General features: G+C 36.6%; 2 protein-coding genes across 5 annotated transcripts in view; both read left to right on the forward strand.

Moving 5' to 3' along the window:
* LOC117031838 (zinc finger protein 37A) overlaps positions 1-23,975 on the forward strand; it is a 97,582-nt gene that overhangs the window by 7,498 nt on the left and 66,109 nt on the right. The window lies entirely within an intron of this gene.
* Positions 1-23,975, forward strand: part of LOC117031837 (zinc finger protein 2 homolog) — a 35,621-nt gene that overhangs the window by 7,115 nt on the left and 4,531 nt on the right. For 2 of the 4 annotated variants that reach the window (XM_033122632.1, XM_033122631.1), the window contains one exon: positions 15,262-15,354. The exons of the other annotated variants lie outside the window; for them this stretch is intronic. In XM_033122632.1, coding sequence (XP_032978523.1) covers positions 15,262-15,354 — 93 coding nt within the window. The remainder of the gene's footprint in view (positions 1-15,261; positions 15,355-23,975) is intronic. 4 annotated transcript variants of the gene reach the window in all.

A 23,975-nucleotide genomic window follows, 5' to 3' on the forward strand; every position in this document is an offset into this window, starting at 1 on the left:
GTAAAAGTCAATAATTTTCAGTGTATAATTTGATGAGTTTTGGAAATGCCTATAGGTGATCACCACCATCAAAAAATAATGATATAAAATACTTTTGTCACCCCTAACAGTTTCCTTGTATCTTTTTGCAGTCATTTTTCTCTCCCCTTCCCTCTCCCTGGCTCCTTAGTCACATTAGTTTTGCCTTTCTAGAATTTTATATACATTGGTACCTCAGTTTTCTAACGTAATCCGTTCCAGAAGACCGTTCGAGTTCTGAAACATTCGAAAACTGCCAACAGCTAGGCCTCAGGATCTTGCTCTCAGCGGAAGCCGCATGACATGTTTGACTTCCGAGGCATGTTCGAAAACCAAAGCATTTACTTCTGGGTTTATAGCATTTGTAAACTGAAATGTTCGTCAACAGAGACGTTCAGAAACCGAGGTACTACTGTATATTGTACATTATTTACTCTTTATTCTTGCTTCTTTCAACGTTTTTCCCCGAAAATAAGACCTAGCTGGACAATCAGCTTTAATGTGTCTTTTGGAGCAAAAATTAATATGAGACTTGGTATTATATTATACCCAGTATCATATCATATTATATATTATACCTGGGCTTATAGTAAAATAAGACCAGGTCTTATATTAATTTTTGCTCCAAAAGATGCATTAGAGCTGATTGTCCGGCTAGGTCTTACTTTCAGGGAAACACTGTACTTAGCTCTTTTTTTAATTTTATTAAATTGTTGAAGTGACATTGGTTAATAAAGTGATACAAGTTTCAAGTGTACAAGTCTATGATACATCATTTGTATATTGCATTGTGTGTTCACCATGCAATGTCAAATCTCCTTCCATCACCATATATGTGGCCCTATTTGCCATTTCTAACCCACCTTTCCCTCTGGTAACCACTGTACTGTTGTCTATGAATTTTTGTTTCTTTGTCTTGTTTGCTTTTTGCTTTCGTTTTATATCCCACATATGAGTGAAATCATGTATTTCTCAACTTTTCATTTAACTTACTTCACTTAGCATGATAATCTCAAGTTCCGTCCATGTTCGCAAATGGCAGTATTTCATCTTTTGGCATGGTGAATAATTCATTGTATCTAGATAGGTACTGCGTCTTCTTTATCCAGACATCTATCAAAAGACACTTTGGTTGTTTCCATGTCTTTGCCACTGTGAATAATGCTGCAATGAACATAAGGGTACATAAATCTTTACAGATAAATGTTTTCAGATATTTTTGGGTAGATACTGAGAAGAGAGATTGCTGGGTAACATGGTAGTAATTGTATTAATTTTTTGAGGAACCGCCACACTGTTTTCCATGGTGGCTGTACCAGTTTACATTACCACAGGCAGTGTCTGAGGGTTCCTTTTCCCCTCACAACCTCTCCAACACTTGTTATTACTTGTCTTAATGATAATAGCCATTCTCACTGGTGTGAGGTGGTATAGCATTTTTGTTTTGATTTGCATTTCCCTAATAGCTAGTGAAGTTGAGCATCTTTTCATATATCTGGTGGCCATTTACATGTCTTCTTGGAATGAGTATCTGTCCTGGTTCTCTGCCCACGTTTTCATTGGATTGTTTAGTTTTTGTCATTGTCGTTGAGTTATATGAGTTCTTGGTATATTTTGGATATTGGCTCCTTATTGTAGGCTTTTTTATAAATATCTTTTCCGATTCTGTTGGTTGCCTCTTTGTTTTATTGATTATTTCTTTTGCTGTTCAAAAGATTTTTTCTTTGATATATAGTCCCATTCATTCATTCATTTATTATTTACTTTATTTTTAAATTTATTTTATTTTGTTTTTTATTGTGGAACAGTGTGTTTCTACAGGGCCCATTAGCTCCAGATCGGTGTCCTTCAATCTAGTTTTGGAGGGGGCAGGTCAGCTCCAAGTCCAGTCGTAATCGTTTTCAATCTTTAGATGCAGGGAGCGCAACCTACCATCCCATGCGGGAATTGAACAGGCAGCCTTGTTGTTGAGAGTTCACGCTCTAACCAACTGAGCCATTCAGCTGCCCCTCTGGAAGCTCAGCGTCAGCTCGTTGTCTTCAATCTAGTTGTGGAGGGCGCAGCTCACTGGCCATGTGGGAATCAAACTGGCAACCCTGTTGTTCAGAGCCTGTGCTCTACCCAACTGAGCCATCCATCCACCCTGTCCATTCATTTATTTTTGCTTTAACTTCCCTTGCCTTTGAGATCAAATTCATAAAATCCTCTGTGACACCAAGGTCTGTGAGTTTAATATCTATGGGTTCTTCTCCATGTTTTATTGTTTCCAGTCTTATATGCTTATATGCTGAGTGACTTTTGGTGTATGGTGACAAATAGCAATCTAGTTTCCTTTTGCATGTGGCTTTTCAATTTTCCCAGCACAATTTATTGAATAGGCTTTCTTTGCTCCACGGTATGTTTTTGGCTCCTTTGTTGAAAATTATTTGCCTGTATATATGTGGGTTTATTTGTGGGCTTTCATTTCTGTTACATTGGTGTGTGTGTCTGTTTTTCTGCCAATATCATGCTGTTTTGATTATTGTCTTGTTGTTGTATAATTTGAAGTGAGGGGTTATGAACCCTCCGGCTTTGATCCTTTTTCTCCGGATTGCTTTGGCTAATCGGGATCGTTTTTGGTTCCATACAAATCTGATGATTTTTCTTTGTTCTGTTTCTTTAAATAAAATGCCATTGGGGTTTTGATGGAGATTGCATTGAATCCATATATTGCTTTGGATAATATGGCCATTTTAACTGTTTTGAGTCTTCCAATTGAACACAGAATTTCTCTCCATTTCTTTGTTTCACTTTGCTTTTGAGATTCATGCGTGCTTTTGTGTATGTCACCATTCTTTTTATTTCTAGGTAGTATATCTTTGCATGTGTACACCACAATTTGTCATTCATATACCAGTTGATAGACAGGTAGGTTATTCCTTATTTGTGCTGTTAGGAATAGAGCTGCAGTGTCCATTTAAGTACAAGTTTTGTTCAGACCTTTCTTTTCATTTCTCTTGTGTAAATATTCCGAAGTATGGTATTATTTTGTTTTTATGGTCACTTTATAGGAACCTGCCCGATGTTTCCAAGTGGCTGTGCCGGTGTGCATGCCCGTCAGCAGTGTCTGATAGTTATGGTTGCTGTACATCCTCACCAACATGTGGGATTGGAGGTCATTATGGTTTTTTGTTTTTGTTTTTAATCAATAGCAAATGTTTATTTCTCACAGTTGTGGAGGCTGGAGGTCCAGGATCATGGCCGTAGTAGACTCCATGTCTGGTGGAGACCCACTTCTGGGTTGCAGGCTGCCAGCTTCTCACTGTGTGCTCACATGATGGCCTTTACTTTGTTTTGTTTTGTTACAGTCATAAGCGAGATACTTAAGATGAAAAGACCAATTAAAATTGTGGGAGTAGGGGCGGCCGGTTAGCTCAGTTGGTTAGAGCCAGGTTAGAGAGCTCTTAGCAGCGGGGTTGCCGGTTCGATCCCCACATGGGCCACTGTGGGCTGTGCCCTCCACAACTAGACTGAAACAACTACTTGCCTTGGAGCTGATGGGTCCTGGAAAAACACACTTAAAAAAAAAAAATTGTGGGAGTAGAAATCATTTTTGTTTTAGTTTTTATTCTTTTCTACATTTTCCATAGTTTTGAAGTCCAATAAATATTGTTTTTCAATTTACCTTTGGACTTCTAACAAGTAGTGTTTTCATATTTTTCCCCTACAACTTTGTGTCATAATGAAATTTCTGGATGTGAACAGAGAACTGTAGTTTAGATAATAAACAACTGGCAAATACATTTTATGTATTAGATAACTACATATTAAATATCTTTGTGCTTTAACATTTTTTATATTGGAGCATGACTAAACTTTTTTTTTTTTAATGATTCTAGTAGATGTCTTTGTATCTTACTTGGTTTTAATTTGTATTTTCCTGATGACTAATGAAGTTCAGTATCTTTTTAAGTAGTTTATGTCCATGCATATATTTTGTTTTCTGAAGTCTGTTCAAATCTTTAGCTCATTTATTTTCCTTTAAATTAAAGTTTATTGGGGTGACAGTTGTTAGTGAAGTTATATAGATTTCAGGTGTACACTTCTGTAATATATTATCTGTATCTCACATTGTGTGTTCACCTCCCAGAGTAAGTTCTCTTTCCATCACCATATATTAGACCCCAGGTTTTTTAGTTTGTTTGGGTTTTTTTTTTAAAGATTTTATTGGGGAAGGGGAACAGGACTTTATTGGGGAACAGTGTGTACTTCCAGGACTTTTTTCCAAGTCAAGTTGTTGTCCCTTCGATCTTAGTTGTGGAGGGTGCCATTCAGCTTCAAGTTGTTGTCCTTTCAGTCTTAGTTGTGGAGGGCGCAGCTCACCTCCAGGTCCAGTTGCCGTTGCTAGTTGCAGGGGGCGCAGCCCTCTGTCCATTGCAGGAGTGGAGTCGAACCAGCAACCTTGTGGTTGAGAGGACGCGCTCAAACCAACTGAGCCATCGGGAGCTCAGTGGCAGCTCAGCTCAAGGAGCCGTGTTCAATCTTAGTTGCGGGGGGGTGGGGGGTGGGGGGAGCCCACCATCCCTTGCGGGACTCGAGAAATTGAACTGGCAACCTTGTGGTTGAGAGCCCACTGGCCCATGTGGGAATCGAACAGGCAGCCTTCGGAGTTAGGAGCACCTTCGGAGTTAGGAGCATGGAGCTCTAACTGCCTGAGCCACCGGGCCGGCCCTATTACTTTTTTGTGTTTTTTTTAAAGATTTTCTTGGGGAAGGGGAACAGGACTTCATTGGGGAACAGTGTATATTTCCAGGACCTTTTATTGGGGAACAGTAGTGTGTTTTTCCCAGGACTCATTAGCTCCATCAACGTCAAGTTGTTGTCCTTTCAATCTTAGTTGTGGAGGGCACAGCTCAGCTCCAGGTCCAGTCCCTGTTGTTAGTTGCAGGGGGCGCGCAGCTTCCTTGCGGGAGTGGAACCGGTAACCTTGTGGTTGAGAGCATGCACTCTAACCAACTGGGCCATCTGGCCACGTGGGAGCTCAGCGGCAGCTTATTGACTTCATTCTAATTTTGGAAGGTGCAACTTGCTGGCCCATGTGGGAATCGAACCGGCATCCCTGTTGCCCAGAGCCCGCGCTCTAACCAACTGAGCCACCCGCCCTGGTCTATTACTTTTAAACTTCCCTATATCGTTACTTTGAAGTGAGTTTCTTGTAGACAGTATGTAGTCAGATTGTTTGTAAATCCAGCTGATTGTCTTTTACAAGTTTTCTTTAGTCCTTTAGCATTTAATGTAATTATCCATATGTTGGGACTTAAGTCTGTTGTTTATATTTTCTTCTTTTTTTTTTTCCTTCCTGTGGGTTACTTAAAAATTTTTTGGACTTCCGTTTTGAGCTGCCTATAGTGTTTTTGACGTGTTTCTGTGTAGTTATTTTTAGTGGTTTCTCTAGGAATTGCATTTTATATAAATTATCGCAGGCTGCTAGTATTCACATTTTATTAGTTTGAGTGAAGTGTACCTCCTTTTATCTTCCCTCATTTATAACATAACTGTTAAATATTTTCTTGCCACATAACTAATAGCTATATCAGAGAGTTATAATGTTGCTTCTACCATAAACATTTAGAAAAATGTAAGAGAAGGTATATCTATTGCATATACAGTAGTGCCCACTCATCTATGGTTTTGCTTACCACGGTTTCAGTTACCCAGGGTCAACCGAGTTTCTAAAATCGTAAATGGAAAATTCCAGAAATGAACCATTAGAATACTAAGTTTTAACTAGTGCATTATTCTGAGTAGCATGATGAAATCTTGGCCTGTTCCAAGTGGGACATAAGTCATCCTTCGTCCAATGTCTCCACGCTGTATATGCTACCGCCAGTCACTTAGTAACCATCTCGGTTATGAGATCGGCTGTCAGGGTTTTGTAGTGCTTGTGTGCAAGTAATCCTTATTGTACTTCATAATGGCCTCAAAGCCAATCCTGGAAATTTGGATATGCCAAAGAGAAGACGTAAACTGCTTCCTTTAAGTGAAAAGGTAAATGTTCTTGACTTAAGGAAAAAAAAATCATATGCAGAAGTTGCTATGATCTACAATAAGAAAGAATCTCCTGTCTGTGAAATTGTAGAGGAGGAAAAAGAAACGTGCTAGTTTGCCTGGAGCAGGAGACCACATTCACATAACTTTAATTACAGTATATTGTTATAATTGTTCTATTTCATTGTTAGTTGTTGTTGTTAATCTTTTTCTGTGCCTACTTTATAAATTAAACTTCATCATTGGTATGTATGTATAGGAAGAACATATATATACAGGGTTTGGTATTCTCTGCAGTTTCAGGCACCCACCGGGGGTTCTTGGAACCTATCTCCCGCAGATAAGAGAGGACTGCTATATCTATATTTTTTTTACCTCTTGCTATTTTTTTTTTCCTGATAGTTTAAGATCCCTAAACATTTACAATCTATAAAGGAATTTTTGTAGCCATTCTTTTAGGGTAATCGTGCTGGTGACAAATTGTCTAAATTTTGCTTCATCTGAGAATGTCTTGATTTACACATCATTCCTGAAGATATTTTTATTGCAAATCCAATTTGGGGTGAACAGTTTTTAGCACTTGAATAATTGTGCCAGTTTTCTTATATCCTCTGTGGTTTCTCGTGAGAAGTGACTGTTGTCCCAATTGTTTTTCCCTTATAGTTAAGATTGCTATTGTTTCGCTGGTTTCACAATTTTTTCCTTAGTTTTTAGATGTCTGACTATTTTGTGTCTTGGTGTGAATGTATTTGGGCTTATTCCGTTTGAGGTTTCCATAGTAAATAGTCTGTCTACATTTTTGATGTCTAGCTCTGACAGCTGACAAACCTCATGTCCTCGGCCCTCTCTGCTCCACATCAGGGCAAGATAATCATAAAGTCAGCCCCTTTGGTGCTTGGCATGAATGAGGCCGTTTAAACCACACAAATCCTGGCTTCTTATAACTTGTCAGTTATACAGAGCAATTCTCACTCTGGCTCCATCTTCTGATGCCACAATAAAATCCAGGACCACTTGCTTCTTCCTTCAAACTATTTTCAGACTGCATTAGGTGCCTACCCGGCTTTCTCCTGAAAGCCTCAGTCTGTGAGTAACAAACTTTTTTGTGTCCTCATAAAAAAACACCCCAAACATGGATAGTGACAGAGGGAGGAAACAAAAAATTGAAACAGATGTCTGCATATTGACCCCATTGGAATTCCAAAATATACTAATTCGAAAAAAGAAAAGATGGCGGCAAGTCCTTTTGCGCGTCTACATCATATTCTTAACTAACATTTGCTGAGATACACTGATTGGCAAAATGGCAATCCTTGGCCTTAATCAATACTGGGGCTCAAATTACAGTTACATCTGGGAATTCCTGTAAATTTGAACAAGATAATTCTTATAAGGGCAGGTATTGAATAGAGGACAAATAGTTATGCTTCACCTGAACCACTGGAATTATTGCCTTAACCAAATTCACTGTGGTCACACAGCACCCATTGTAGTACATCATGGACCTAGTGTCCCAAATAACGTAATGAAATTACATGTCTGACACTTAACGCTTCATTAGCTTGACAAATGGAACTCAGTTATGGCCATTGCACACAGTCTTTGCAGGCGAGATCTTTGTTTCTTTTTCTTTTTTTTAAGTTTTATTGGGTAACAATGTGTTTTTTTTAAGGACCAATCAGCTCCAAGTCGTTGTCCTTCAATCTAGTTGCGGAGGGCGCAGCTCAGCTCCAAGTCACGTCACGGTTTTCAGTGTAGTTGCGAGGGGCGCAGCCCACCATTTCATGTGGGGATCGAACCGGACAACTTGTTAAGAGCTCGCCCTCTAACCAACTGAGCTAACTGGCCGCCCTGCATGCAGTTCTTAATCATATCCAACTTGCTTCAGGAGCACAGATGTGATTGTTACATTGATGACATGCTCCTCTAAGGAGATGCATTTGACAGTCATTCCTGATATACAGATACTCATAAAAGAGCTCACAAAACGTAATGGGTCATTGTCCCATCCTTAGTACAAAGCCGCACCTCCTCAGTTAAATTCCTGGGAGTTATTTGGTCAATTGAGGGACTTATGTATTCCTGCCATTCATGAAATAGCTCTTAGCACTCTCCATATCCTCAACGTTACCAATACCTGTACTTTTTTTTTTTCCCCTTTGGTTTTTGGTGACAACGTATTCCTTTTAACAGATTTTATAATATTAGTCACAAATCGTCTACTTTGCATGGGGTTTCCTACAACCAAACGCTCTAGAATGTGTCTGAATTGTCCCGAGAGACTCTTGCTGTAGAGGCTTCAGCAACCTCTTCTCATGCCTCTTGGACTTTCTGGACCACCCATGCTTCCCATAAAATGCCCATGAGCCTCCGGTGCAGGAAAGTGCCCCCGTTATCATGTTACATGCCATTGGAGCAGCATTGTGGACTGCACACTTGTCTGTCCTGGAAATAGATACTCAAACAGGTACCGAGTCTGTGACCCAGCTGCGCAGTGTGCCGTGTGTCCTAGAAGCAGTGTCCCTCAACCTCGGGATGGCCAGTGAGACCTCCTGGCTGAAGCGGGAGAGGTAGTACAGGATAGATACACACACGAGCTCTCTGGCACATCCCACAAGCAGCGGGAGGTGGGCTGCCCTGTGCTCAGTCCTTTGGTAGATGGTGCAGTGCTGGAGGAGGTCATCCATATTCCAGACCCCTTGACTCTGTAGGGAACCTCTTGAGATCAACTGAACGAACAGCAGAAGGAGTTCCTACATTTTGTAGATGGCAGTGCCACTGTGACACATAACGGAACTCCCTGGAGAGCTGCTTCTTTTCAGCCTTTAACTGGGATTTCTGTTGTAAAGATGAGACCCAAGGCAGTACAATTGGCCAAAGGTCAAGCACTCATCTTGGCCCTGGAGGATGCATTAGCCAGTATCGGTCCCATATGCACCATTTTACAGACATTTGGGACATTGCCAATGAACTGGCTGTGTGGTTCAACCATTGACAACCAGAATTCCATGTCCACTTTAGTCCCCTTTGGGGGAAAGAACTCTGGACACTTGCCTCACCGATACCCAAACATATAAATCAAGGTTACACATGAGTCTGGCCATACTAAAGCCATAATATAAGCCGATACGAAGAGACTCCAGATCTCCTTTGAAGTGCTAGATTGTAATCGATGATGACCAAAGGACTTAATGTCACTTCTCAAAGTACACAGCACTGGACTCTTGAACAAACGACTTTCACTTTCTTCACAACCTCAGGTTGCAGTCCTTGTAGAGTGCCATATTAGTTCATGAGTTCAAATCCAGTTCAGTGAAACATGGCACCTCTCGGTCATCAAACATCATAGGTGAATTGTAATGGAGTCTGACTCCATTATTGATGTTTCACTTTTAACAGCCTTCCTTAGAATTCTTGCTACGGAAGATAATTTCATTGTGAATATTGTTCGATTTCTTTGTTTCTCATCTGGATAACTTTTCTTTCTGTTGCCTAATTGGCCCAGCTAGAACTTACAGTACAATGGTGAATAGATTTGTCGAGAGTAAATATCCGAATATTCACTCTAATCTAATATTCTAATCTTAGGGGGAAATCTCCAGCATCTGATCATGCAGTATGATGCTAGCTATGGGGTTTTCTTACATGCCCTATATAAGATTGAGGAAGTTCCATTCTGTTCCTCGTTTGTTAAGTATTTTTATCATGAAAGAGGGTTGAGTTTTGTTATAATGCTTTTTCTGTGTCTATGAAGATGATCCTGTGGTTTTTGAACTTCTATTGATATGGTGAATTCCACTGATTGGATTTTTGGATGTTACACCAACCTTACATACTTGGGATAAATCCCACTTGGTCATGGTATATAATACATATAAAGTTTCTAGATTCAGTTTGCTAGTGTTTTGATGGCGATTTTTGTATCTGTATTCATAAGAGATATTGGTGTGTAGTTTTCTTGTGATGACTTTATCTAGTTTTGGTATCAGGGTAATGCCGGCCTATTCAATGAGATAGGAAGTATTCTCTTTTCTGTCATTTGGGAGAGTTTGTGGACAATTGGTATTCTTTTTCTTTAAACGATTGGTAGAATTCAGCCATAAAGCCATATGGTATTGGACTTTTCTTTGTGGGTAGTGTTCTTGTTACCGATGGAATCTCTTGTGATAACTTTCAGACTTTCTATTTCTTCTTGAGTTAGTTTCTATAGTTTGTGTCATTCCCGGAATTTGTCCCTTTTACCTCAGTTATCTAATATATTGGCATACAATTGTTCATAATATTCTTTTGTGCTCATTTTTTATTTCTATATAGTCAATAGTGATGTCATGTCTTTAATTTCTGATTTTAATAATTTGAGTCTTCTCTCTTTATTCTGTGGTTAATCTAGCTAAATATTTTTCAGTTTTGCTGATTTTGTCAAAGAACCACCTATGGTTACATTGATTTTCTATTCTTTCTTTCGTGAATTTCTAATCCAATCTTTATGGTTTGTTTCCTTGTGTTTGGGTTAGATTGACTTTGCTTTTGTTTGTACTTTGCATGAATGGAAGGGTTAGGTTGTTGATTTGAGATCTTCTTTCTTAATACACTTGACTGTTGAGCAACATGGGTCCACTTATACATGGATTTTGTTTCATTAATATACAATCGGCCCTGCACATCCCTGGGTTTTGCGTTTTGCAGATTCAACCAACTGCACATTGAAAACAGTACTTTCAATCTGTGGTTGGCAGTCTGTGGATGTGGAGGGCCGACGGTATGTATTATTTTATGTTATTTTATATCAGCTGTGGATGTTAGTGTCCGTGATATGGGGTCGTCCTGGAACCAACTCCCCACAGATACTGAGTTTAACTCAAGTTTTGGGGAGTCAATATTTACGTGTCGATTTTCAACTGCATGTGGTTGGCCTGCTGTACCTGCATTGTTCAAGAGTCAACTGTACCATTTTTTTATGGGTATCAATTTCCCTCTAAATACTGTTTTTGCTTCATCTCGTAAGTTTTGGAATCTTCTGCCTTCCCTTTCGATCATTAGAAAGTATTTTCAATTTCCTATGTAATTTTCTCTTTGATCCATTAATTATTTAGGAGACAGGTTTCAATTTTTACATATTTGTGAATTTCCAAAATTTCTTTATATTACTGTTTTCTGATTTCATTCCATTGTGGTCAGAAAAGATACTCTGTTATTTCTATACTCTTATTTTTTCAGGTGTGTTTTGTGGCTTCGGACATGTTATGTCCTTGAGAATGTTTTGTGTGCATTTTAGAATGATGTAAATTGTGCTCATGTTCCGTGGAATGTGCTGTCCATGTCTGTTAGGTGTAGTTGGTTTATACCTAACACCTATACTACAATTCCAATCATGTATTTCCTATACAGTTACTCTATCCATAATTGAAAGAGTGATGGTGAAGTCTCCAACTATTGTTGTTTAGTTGTCTATTTTTCCTTTCACGGGCCAGATTTAACTTTATGTGTTTTTGGTGTCAGTTGTTGCATGTGTGTATGTTTATAATTGTTATAACATCTTCTTGATGGATTTACTCTTTTGTCATTGTAAATATCTCTATCACTAATAACATTTTTGAATTTAAAATGTATTTTCTTTGATATTAGTATAGCTTTCCTATGTTGTTTGCGTGAAATATCGTTTTCCATTGTCTTTACTTTCAACATCTTTGTTTGAATGTAATGTGTATCTCCTTAGGCAGCATGTAGTTGGATGTAGCTGGAACTTGTTTTTTGTTTTTGAAATCTAGTCTGACAATTTTTGCTTTGTCTCTGAATCGTTTTGTTCTTTCATTTAATATTATCATTTATATATATGGATATTTGTCTGCCATTTTACATTTTGTTTTCTACATGTGTCATGAAATGTTCTCGATTTCTCTACTACTGTTTTGTAGTATGTGAATATTTTTTAATATAACATTTTAATTTCTTTAATGATTTTTTCACAATATTTTTTTTTTCCTTATACAGCATTTTATTGATTAGGTTGGTGTTTACTTTTTTTTAGCATCTATACATAAAGTTTTTTCTTTTGTTGTTTTTTAATTTATTGGGGTGACAATTGTTAGTAAAATTACATAGATTTCAGGTGTACAATTCTGTATCACATCATCTATAAATTACTTTGTGTGTTCACCACCCAGAGTCAGTTCTCCTTCCATCACCATATATTTGATCCCCCTTACCCTCATCTCCCACCCCCCCAACCCCCTTACCCTCTGGCAACCACTAAATTACGTTCCCTAGATTAATTTTCAAAACCCCGTGGCCATCTTGTGGTTACTGATTGTTTTCTAATCCCCTCACCTTCCCCCTTCCCCCCCCCCCCGCCCATCTAGCAACCCTCAGTTTTTCCTCTTTGTCTCCAAAACTGTTTCTGATTAGTTCATTCACTTATTCTTTTCTTTAGATTCCGCATATAAGTGAGATCATATGGTACTTATCTTTCTCTGTCTGACTTATTTCACTTAACATAATGTTCTCTAGGTCCATCCATGTTGTTGCAAATGGTAAGATTTCTTTCTTCTTTATGGCTGCGTAATACTCCATTGTATAAATGTACCACAGTTTCTTAATCCAGTCATCTACCAATGGGCATTTCGGTTGTTTCCATGTCTTGGCTATTGTGTATAGTGCTGCAATAAACATAGGAGTGCATAAAGATTTTTGAATTGGAGTTTTGGATTTCTCCGGATAGATACCTCGGAGTAGAATTACTGGATCATAGGGTAGTTCCATTTTCAGATTTTTGAGATACCTCCATACTGTTTTCCATAGTGGCTGCACCAATCTGCAATCTCACCAACAGTGCACAAGCGTTCCCTTTTCTCCACATCCGCGCCAGCACTTGTTGTTTGTTGATTTATTGATGATAGCCATTTTGACTGGGGTGAGGTGGTATCTCATTGTGGTTTTTATTTGCATTTCTCTGATGGTTAGTGAGGTTGAGCATTTGTTCATATGTCTGTTTGCCATTTGTATGTCCTTTTTAGAAAAATGTCTCTTCAAGTCCTCTGCCCATTTTTTAATTGGGTCGTTTGTTTTTTTGGAGTTGAGTTGAGTGAGTTTTTTTATAGATTTGTGATATTAATCCCTTATCAGATATATCATTGGCAAATATCTTTTCCCATTCAGTAGGATCCCTTTTTGTTTTATTGATGGTTTCCTTTGCTGTGAAAAACCTTTTTAGTTTGATACAATCCCACATGTTTATTTTTTCTCTTACTTCCCTCACGCGAGGGGATATATCAGTAAAAATCTTACTCCGGGTAATGTCTGTGAAGTTTCTTCCTATATTTTCTTCCAGGTATTTTATGGTTTCAGATCTTACATTTAAGTCTTTAAGCCATTTTGAATTTATTTTTGTATATGGTGTAAGGAGGTGGTCCAGCTTCATTTTTTTGCATGTGTCTGTCCAGGTTTCCCAGCACCATTTATTGAATAGACTGTCTTTACCCCATCGTACATTCTTGCTTCCATTGTCATAGATTAAATGGCCATATAGGCATGGATTTATTTCTGGACTCTCTCTTCTGTTCCATTGATCTATGTGTCTGTTTTTATGCCAGTACCATGCTGTTTTGATTACTGTAGCCTTGTAGTATAATTTGAAGTCAGGTATTGTTATACCTCCCACTTTGTTCTTATTTCTCAAGATTGCTGAGGCTATACGGGGTCTTTTATGGTCCCATATAAATTTTAGGATTATATGTTCTATTTCTGTGAAAAACGTCGTTGGTAGTTTGATAGGAATTGCGTTGAATATGTATATTGCCTCAGGCAGTATGGACATTTTAACTATATTAATTCTTCCTATCCATGAACATGATATGTGTTTCCATCTATTTATATCTTCTTTCATTCCTTTCTTCAGTGTCTTATAATTTTCTGAGTACAGATCTTTTACTTCTTTGGTTAAATTTATTCCCAGGTATTTTATAGTCTTTGGAGCAATTGTAAATGGGATTGTTTTTTAAATTTCTCCTTCTGATGTTTTATTATTGGTATATACAAATGCAACTGATTTCTGAATATTAATTTTGTATCCTGCTACTTTACTAAATTCATCTATCAGCTCTAATAGCTTCTTGGTGGAGTCTTTAGGGTTCTCTATATATAGTATCATATCATCTGTATATAATGATAATTTTACTTCCTCCTTACCAATTTGGATGCTCACAATATTTTTTAAAGTTTATTTCTTTAGTTGTTTCTTTAGGATTCACTATATACACTTGAAGTTACCAGAATCTATATCAAATTTATATTAACTTAGCTTTGGAGACATACATACAGGTTACTGCTATATAGCTCTCTTCTCCCCTGCCCTTGTCCTTTTTGGTATTGTTGTATGTTAATTGTTGTAATACATGTTAATATATTGTTAATTTCTGTTTTTCTTCATTTGTTACTGTGTATTTGAGTTAGCATTTGGTGTTATTTTCTTAGTATAGTATAGCTTGACTCCCACCTACCTTTTTTATGATTTTATTAGGAAATATAAAAATTACTTCTGTGTGTTAGAAAGCGAACATTCCATACCTATAGTCATTGTTTTATACGGTTACTTTTTAAATCAGTCAAGAGAACTTTCTTTAGTGTATCTTGTAAGGTGGGTGTGCTAGCAAGAAACATCTGTCAATTTTTGTTCATCTGGAAATATTTTTATTTGTCCTTTATCTTTGAAAGATCATTTTCCAGGATTCTTGGCTGACAGTCCTCTTCTTTGAGTAATTAGATTATATCACCCCACTTTTTCTGATGAGTAGTCTTACTGAGGATCTTTTTGCTTCTCCACTCTGGAAACACAAACTTCCCACTTCTGTGTGTGCTTTGGTGATTTTTTTATTCTGTTTTTTTCTGGTAATTGCCCACGCCTAGGTAGTTTCTTTACATGTGTCAAATTAGTATCCACTCAAAGATTCACAGGACCTTTTTGTAGATCTCCATAGCTGTCTCTCTCACTGTGCTAATAAACATGTACTTTCATTAGAATTTATGTTACTTCGGCTTGGGATTTAGGGGTGTAAGGAGATCTTTCTGAGCATCAGAATGTATTTTTGTTTTTAGCTTTCCCAAATAAGCAGTCAAGTGAGTTCATTACTGTGCCATTCTTATAGCTGCCCTTCCTTCACATTCAGAATCATCAAAGCCCTTACAGTGAACCCATGTCCTAAATTATGTTCCATTTTACAGGGTATTGCTCTATAGAACCAGAAATGATCTTCAAGTTGGAACAAGAAAACCCATTATTAGTAGAGGACAAATTTCTAATTGGGAGTTATCCAGGTAAGTTTTAGAATACTGGTGGAAGGTATCCCTGGAAAATTCAATCCAAAATGGGATCACTTATAATGAGTTCTTTTTCAAAGTTTAGAAATGAGTAGATCCAATAAAATGTGAGTTTGCAAGGTGTAACATAAGGGAAACAATGTAATTGTTTTCATATTTTCATCTTTCAAACTAGGGAACAGTATATCACTTATACCTATCAAATCAAACAATCAATTTACATTTAACCAGTGTAAAGTTAAATACAGAGGAATATTACAATAGCAACTAAAAAGGAAGTTTAAGGCATGGAAAAGAGAGAGAAGAGATATACTGATTTGGTCGGTGGTTGTGTAGTTGGAAATCATTAGATACTGCCTAATTAATAATTAGGAATTTTGGAAGATTTATAAATGATAAATATAACTACTATAAATGTACCAATTTAAATGCAAAAGTAGAACCTTTCTCATTATTATAAAGAAAACACAGTTAATAATACAAAGAAAACAAGGCTATCGCTGAAAAGGGTTTATATATAAAAAGAACAACCATGTGAACAGTAACATATAAATAGCATATGATAAAGTAAGATAGATGTAGCTGGCATATCAATGTCAATGGGTTAAAGTCACTTATTAAGAGAAAATGGTCTGAGATTATATCAAAGAGACATACCTAAAAATAATTTGGAAAGTTTAAAATATGGCACATTTAATATTAAGACAATATACATAAAATCATTTAGGCTGAATTTATATAATTATTGCATAAGATTTTGATTCAGAGTAAGATTCATACAGTAATCAAAAGGACACATTAATAAAGCTAAAGAAAATAATTTAAAACGGAGATGCAGAGGCTGCAGATATCTGTGTGCCAGTTAATTTATCATAAAAATGCATTAAAAACTGCAAAATATACGAGGAGAAACAGCAAGGAGTAGACATGATAGACCTATATATACTACTCTGATTTCATACAAGGTATGATGGACAACAACTGAGATTCTAGAACATGAGTTGGTACATTATGTTCCTTGACCTGAATCCAGCTAGCTACCTGTTTTTGTAAATAACAGTTTTTTTGAAACATAGTTATTTGTTTGCAAATTTTTTATGGCTTGTTTTTTGGTACAACAAAATGGCTGAATAGTTGTGCCTGAGATTATATGGCCTGCAATCACTGAAATATTCCCTATCATATGCTGTGTATGTAAAGTTTGTTGATCCCTGCTCTAGCTATTAATAGCATTTTATGACATGAGTCTAATACATATTGACAAGGGTTTTTTAAGCTCTGTACTCTGAAAATATCATATAAACCTTCTTTGAAGTGTTAATGGAGTAACAAAACATAAATATATTTTGGTTCAAAGAAAACTTTGTTAAGTTTGCAATGTTAATTTAACATAATAAAAGTAGAAATTATAGACACTATGAGAAAAATATACCCCATCTGTAAATTAAAAATACATATATACTTTTGAAAAATCTATTTGATGAAGGGGTACTTCAAAATTATTATTATAAAAGTATAAAATGTATTTGTGAACCTGTGTTCAGAGGTCTCTAGGAACTCAGCAAAGCTGCTGTATTAACACTTACAGTTTATTATACCAAAAGGGTACAGATAAAATCAGCAAAAGTAAAAGTCACAGACGGCAGAATCCAAGAGAGACTTGATACAAACTGATTTTCTTCTCCCGGTGGAATTGTATGGAAAGTGCTTAATTCTGCCAGCAGCGATGTATGACAGCACACATGAAGTATTGTCAAGCAGAGAAATTTACCCAACTTTGTTGTCCAAGGTATTTATTGGGGGTCTGTCATGTAGGGCCGGGGCATCTGTGTTACTGACATTATTTACTCAGCTTGTAGCCCCTGGAGTGAGGCCCAAGGCCCCAAGCATAAATCCCAGTGTGAGCCTGAACTATTTGGTGTGGTCCAGGCCCTCAGGTATGTAAAGACACTCTCAACAAGCAGGATATTCCCTGGGCTTACAAGTTGTCCCCCAGGAGTTGGTCAGAGGTCAGTCATTTCTTTGGAATGTGCAGGATATGAACATCTCAAACCTGCTGAGTTAATGCTTTCCTACACACAGCTTTTGGGGAATGGGTATAGCATTGCTTAATGGAAAGTTGGAAGAACAGGGAATTTTGAGAACACTTAACCAAAACAGAAGTTATTTTTTTTTAAATATCACTGATTAATTGGAAGGCACTAATGGTATAAATTAAGTAAAAGCCAAAACACGGTTCTTGAAATCCAAAGAATTAAGTAAAATGCGTACAGTAGCTATCCTAGGCTGGAAAAAGGAGAGAAAGCATTATATAAGAAGTTACAATGCAAATATACTTAGATATTTAGCAGCACAAATATTGAAATTTTGAAAAACTTTGAGCAACGTGAAATAAAACTGAAGTAAATGGATATATCATGTTCATAGATTGGATACAACTTTAAAACTCTAATTCTCACCCATGTGGATAAACATACTTGAAGAACAGGATGGTGTAGGATCTCTTCTAACAGATGCTAAAGATATATTGTGAATCTGCTGTAACTCGTACAAAATGGAACTGACAGGGGGATAATTACAGACCTTTGAAACAGAACAACTGTTCAGAAACAGAGCACAGAAACAACTGCATGCTCTAGTGACATCTGATTTATTTACAGGGTGACAATGAAGAAAACTGCAAAAGCCATTTCTATGAAACCTGGCATCGTGTCCCATACCCTACCACAAAACTCAATATGGGGTGGATTTATACGGAAGGGATTTATGTGTATTTGTTTTGGTTTCCATGTTCCAACAGCTAGGAAGGGGCAGAGTAATTAGTGGGAGGTGCTTGCTACGTACATTCCTCACAAATGTGTTGTTTCTATGAAGAATTCAGATCTTGTCATCACTTTCTGACTATGTCCTTCCGTGACGCCCTATTTATAGCGGCTCTCTTCTTCTCCAGCAGTCAGTCCATCTATACCCATCTTTTATTTCCCCCCTAAGCACTCATCAGCTCCCCTTACTTCTAAAATCATATTTAAAAATCTCCACTTATGTGTCTTATTGAAAATTTCGGAGGCTTACTCCTCCCTCCCATACATTATTCCCTTCCTGTGATGGTACTAATCATGATTCCCGAGCTCAGTCCCTCCTTGGAATTGATCCTACTTCTGTCTGTGCTTCCCTGAGTGCTTGCCCACATGTCGCTGGCCTGGTATAACCTTGTGTCCCTAGTACCTCAGTCACAATAAGGAATAGGAATAGGCATACAGTGGATATTTGTGAGTGAATAAAGTTTGATTCCCAGTCTCTTTCTCCTCCGAATTTGTCTGTCTCTGAGCTCTTCTTCCTGTACGGTAACTCCCTCCATGCTTGTATCATCCATCCCAGTAATTCAAGCCTTTTTGCCTCATCCTGAGGGCAGCTGTACCTCAGTGTTATAGTGTCTTTATTCTCAAAATGACCAAATGAAGACAAAATTTTTCTCTCACAACTCAGAAATCCTTATTTTTCCACTTCTGGCTTAGTTATTTTGTTCTACTACCTACTCTCATAACACAACCATGAAATCACTTGAAACTGCTGATTGCTCATCTCAGTCATCCTCATACTGATCTTTCCACACTTTCTGACATTTCAGTTTTTTTTTTGTACTCAGTCTTTTCATATTCTCACTGTCTAATAACATTCCCCAAAACTAGAGTCTTGCTCTTTAATGCCTTGGTTATTCGTATTCCTAATTAGAGTTCATTTTTCCATAATGCATCCAATTCACCTTGCTCTGGATTCACAAAGTAACGTATGGCTTAAAAATGTAGAGTTTACATGTAACTTAATATATGAAATTTAAATTACTGTTGTTAGTGACTATTCAATATGAAACCCTGTTGCATCATCGGATATATTTATGTTGCCTACCTTGTTGCCAGACCTTATATGATCCAGTCCTCTAAGTGTCACCAATCCTTGTGACATTCTTCCCTACATCATACTTCCCATCATTGTATGCTTTTTCTATGTTCTTAAATTCGTTAAATTTCTGAGCATGCGTGGCCACAGGGAAGTGCTCTTATTTTTGTTTTTAATTACTACATGTTAAATTTTGGCTAAGAGTCCCACTTATATAAAATAATCATGGGACATTTTTAGCTTACTTTAATTTCTCCTTTTTGTAAATCTCCCAATGCACTTTATGGCTGTTTCACAAGAAAATGAGACTTTTCACGTAGTCTATGCCAGATAACATACACTTCTTCAAAAAGTACTTTTCCCCTCCTGGAAATCCACTAAAAAGAATGGCGTCTGTGTAATTCGTCCTTACTCTGATATTAATATAAATAAATTACTCTATAATTTCATTATGTACTAACTCCAAAGCCAGGTAGAGGAGAGGTATTTCGTATTGATTGACTCTGAAAACACTATCCCAAATGCCAATGCCCAGGTCAAGTTTCTGTCCCCTCATCAATTATATATAATTAACATGTAATTAATTATTCAGTTACATGTAATTCTTGTTCTGGTGGATCTTGGGTTGCCAGTCTCATGAAATTGTCTGCTTCCTGACTGAAAAAATTCTGACACTGCACCTTAATGACCTGAAAGTTTTCCAAATGATGTTAGCTCAAAAGCATGTCTGTAAGAATCATTTCATTGAAATGTCAGCAGTTTGAAATAGTACACCTTCTTTACCTGAGGGTTTGAGATTGTTCTTTGTTGATGAGAACTCTGGCGCTACTTATAGCAGAGATTTCAGGCAAGCATCAGAGTTAAACACCATGTGTAGATGTCTTAATTCTCATGGTTGTGGTTAATAATTGTAAGTAATAATTTTCAAATACGAAAAGTCATTTGTGGGTTCATAATAAGAATAATGGAGCAACAAAATTTGATTGTTTCCTTGATAGGAAAAATATAATAAACCCACTTGTAAAGAAAAGTTTTCAGCATAACATCTTTAAGGACAACAAAGAAGCCTATTTTCAAAGAAGTCAGTGAATGTTAAGTTCGACTTGTCAAAATGCATGAACAACATTTGTTAGAGGGTAATTGTTGACATTATAATAATAATCCTGAGTCATAGTTTACCAGAAACATTCCCATTAATATACAAGAATATCAAGTGGACAGATTCTGTAAGTCAGCAGTAGGGCCTAGAGAAATGTCATTTTATAAAACTCTTTGTCAGTAAGTCTCAATACATCCCCAGTTGAACGTGACTGACCTAAAAGATACTAGAGGTTTAAATACTGAAGTAGGGTTTTGGCTACGTAAACATTTTAGATAATAACTGAAATGATAATTGACAATACTATAATTTTGTTGCTAAATAATTTGCAAAGTACTACCAGTGCTCTGAACAGGAAAACATACAATGAGTTTAATGACCATTTTGGTAAATATACTTTATATGTACGAATATAATGTAAGGCAAGGTGAACATCTGTTCTGATTTTTCTATCTTCTCCTGGAGTTCTTATAAAAGTAATACATCAAAGAAACCTGATTTAATATTTCTTTCACTTTTCATTCAAATAAAATAGACTCAAAAGAAGTCACAAAAATAACACAAAGAATTTGTGTCCCCTTTCACCATGTTTCTCCAATGGTGACATTTTAGCACTTGTTGTAGAGTATCAAAACCCAGAAATTGGTATTAGTACATTACTGTTAATTGGGTGACTACTGACCTTCTTCAGTCTTTACTATTGTTTTCACTTGTATTCATTTGTGTCTTTGTGTGTACATGTGCGTGGAAGCATATAGCTTTATGCAGCTTTATCCCATAAATAGTTTTATGTAAGTACTACCAAAGTTAAGATAAAGAACCGTTACATTAGCATAACAGAACTCTGTGCTACTTTCTGTATTTATACTTTCCCAGCCTCAATTGCCCTAGGGTTCATTTGTGTCCCCTGGCCACCACTACTCTGCTCTTCATTTCTATAGTTTTGTCATTTCAAGAAAGTTATAAATGGAATCATATATCATGTAACTTTATGAGATTTACTTTTTTTACGAACCATAATACCGTTGAGGTTATCCAAATTATTGCCTGTGTCATTGATTATGGACACACTGAAGGATACTTGGATTGTTTCTAGTATCTTCCTATTGCAAATAAAGCTGCTATGTATAGTTGTGTATACGTTTTTGTGTGAACGTAGTATTCATTTCTCTGGTATAAAGCACTGAAAGGATTCAATTCAATGTTCATGAGGTATGTACATGTTTAGTTTTATGAAAAATTGCCACTAATTTTCCAGAGAGGCTGTGCTATTTTTCATTTCTACCATCAATGTGTGAGAGATCCGGTTTTTTTTTCCCCCCAACATTATCAGTGTTTGTTATTATATCTATTTTTGGCTGTGCTAATTGTTGTGCAGGTGTCTTATTGCACTGTAATTTGCATTTCCTGATGGCTAACAATGGTGGATGACTTTTCATGGACTTATTTGCTGTAGGTATATCATCTTTATGGAAATACCTGTTCTGTCTTTTGACCATTTTATCTGTGAGTCTGTAGCCAGCTTTTCATACTCTTATCAATGTCTTTAATTACACAAACATTTTTAATTTTGATGACATCCAATTTAATATATTTCTAAAAATGTATGGTTTTCTTCTTATTGCTAAAACCTCCTTGTCTGGCCCTAGGTCTCTATATGTTTTTTTCTTTCAGTTTTATAGATTTATGCTGTACATCTAAAGCCATGATACATCTTGCATTAATATTTGTACACGATGGGTATAGGCCAACATTCATTATTTTACCCACAGTGGGCTAATTCTTGAGCACCATTTGTTGAAAAGACTATTCTAGGATTGAATTGCTTTTACACCTTTGTCAGAAACCATTTGGCTCTGTCTGTGTTGATCAGGTTTTTGGTTCTCTTTTTTGTTTCATAGATCTATATTTTTATTTATCTTTCAATAGTATACTGTCTTGATGATTATAGCTACTTAATAAGGCCTAATATAAGGTAAACTTTATACGTCTTTTCCAAAATTGTTATAGCTCTTACGGTGTCTTTGCCTATTCACATAAAGTTGAGAACAAGCTTTTCTATAAAAAATCTTACTGGAATTTTGGTTTTGCATTAAATCTGTAGAATAATTTCAATAATTGACATCTTTCCTAGATTGAGTCTTTCAATTCATGACATACTGCGTTTCTCCATTTATTTAGATCTTCAATTACTTTCATCAGTGTTTTGGGATTTTCAGCAGATGGATCCTGTAAGTGGAATTTTAGGTTTATGGTTAGGTAATATCTTAATTTGAGTGTGTAAATAGTGAAGGATATCTAAAGTATGAGTATTGCAAAGTGGATGTACAGGGAAGTCAGGAAAGAATGTGAGTACCAGATATTTTATTTGAAATGAACCATTGCACAGGAAAATAGGCTGGACCAGACTATTGTAGAAAATACTGTGGACTTGTAGATTTGTGGAATGATAGTTTGAACACATAAAGTTAATACAGGTAATGTAAAACTAAATTTTCTAGAAAAATATCTCTTAATTCTTTCATCTTTTTGGGGGTGGGAGGTGGGTGGCTATGCATCATCTTAGGTGTTTAACTAAGCCTGACATGCTTCCATAGCATATGGGTAGCATTAGGGTCAAATAGTCAAATACAATATTTTTTTTAATGATAGCTAAACTTAAAGGATGTTTCCAAAATTCATGGGAGTAGGTAGAAACATGTGATCCTTAAGGTTCTCACAATCGGTAGAAACCAGGTATGTTGAAAAGTGTGTAGAAAGCAGAGTTAAACATGGGACATGGGGATAACTGCTTTTAAGAACATAAGTGAGCACATTGAAAACATGATATATAGGATATTCTGGTAAAAAATAGTTTCCTTTTCAACAACAGCAATAAAAACGAAAGTACCAGAGGCTCTATACAACAATGAATCCCATCCTGGTGAAAACATGGCTTTTCACCAGTTACTTTTACACTTCCTCTTGGGCATTTGTGTTCTCAAGAATGACAGCCAGGAGAATCAGAGCTTGGGTTTTAGAACTGTTTCTTTAAATGTGAGGAAATTTGTTCCATTATAAACTTACTTTGTTATTGATATGTAGAATGAAAAGGGGGAATCTCCAAAAGGTAGGGTGTATGTAGACTGATGAGTATCCAACCATTTTAATCTCCATTTGATAGTTTAAGAACCTAGATACTGATAATCTCCTTAATCCGAACCCTTTCTCTGCTGGATCCCCTTAAAAACAACCATGATTTTTTTTTTTTTTTTGGTTGTTGTTGAATTCATACCATTCTCTGATTTGTTTTTTGTCCGGAGGACCCAACTTTCTTAAAACCCTTCCGTTCCCAATCATCATTCTGTTCCTGTATACACAAGTTTAAAAATTATATTTTAAAATGCCAAAATATGTATGATAGTGGCCTCCAAGTTGTTTTCCCTTTTTCCCCCTTACAGCAAACCACCTGCCTCCAAAGGAAAGAGAATATAGTTAATATGTACTTGAAATTACCACAGTGTTGGAACACTTAACAAGAACTAAAATTGTGAAATACATAGTAGGGCAAATGTCTATACGGCTTTCTACATTAAAAATATATTTAATTTCATGAGGAATTTTTTAACTTTCTCATTTTTAG

The sequence above is a fragment of the Rhinolophus ferrumequinum genome, chromosome 12, assembly GCF_004115265.2.
Source record: "Rhinolophus ferrumequinum isolate MPI-CBG mRhiFer1 chromosome 12, mRhiFer1_v1.p, whole genome shotgun sequence".
Lineage (NCBI taxonomy): Eukaryota > Metazoa > Chordata > Mammalia > Chiroptera > Rhinolophidae > Rhinolophus > Rhinolophus ferrumequinum.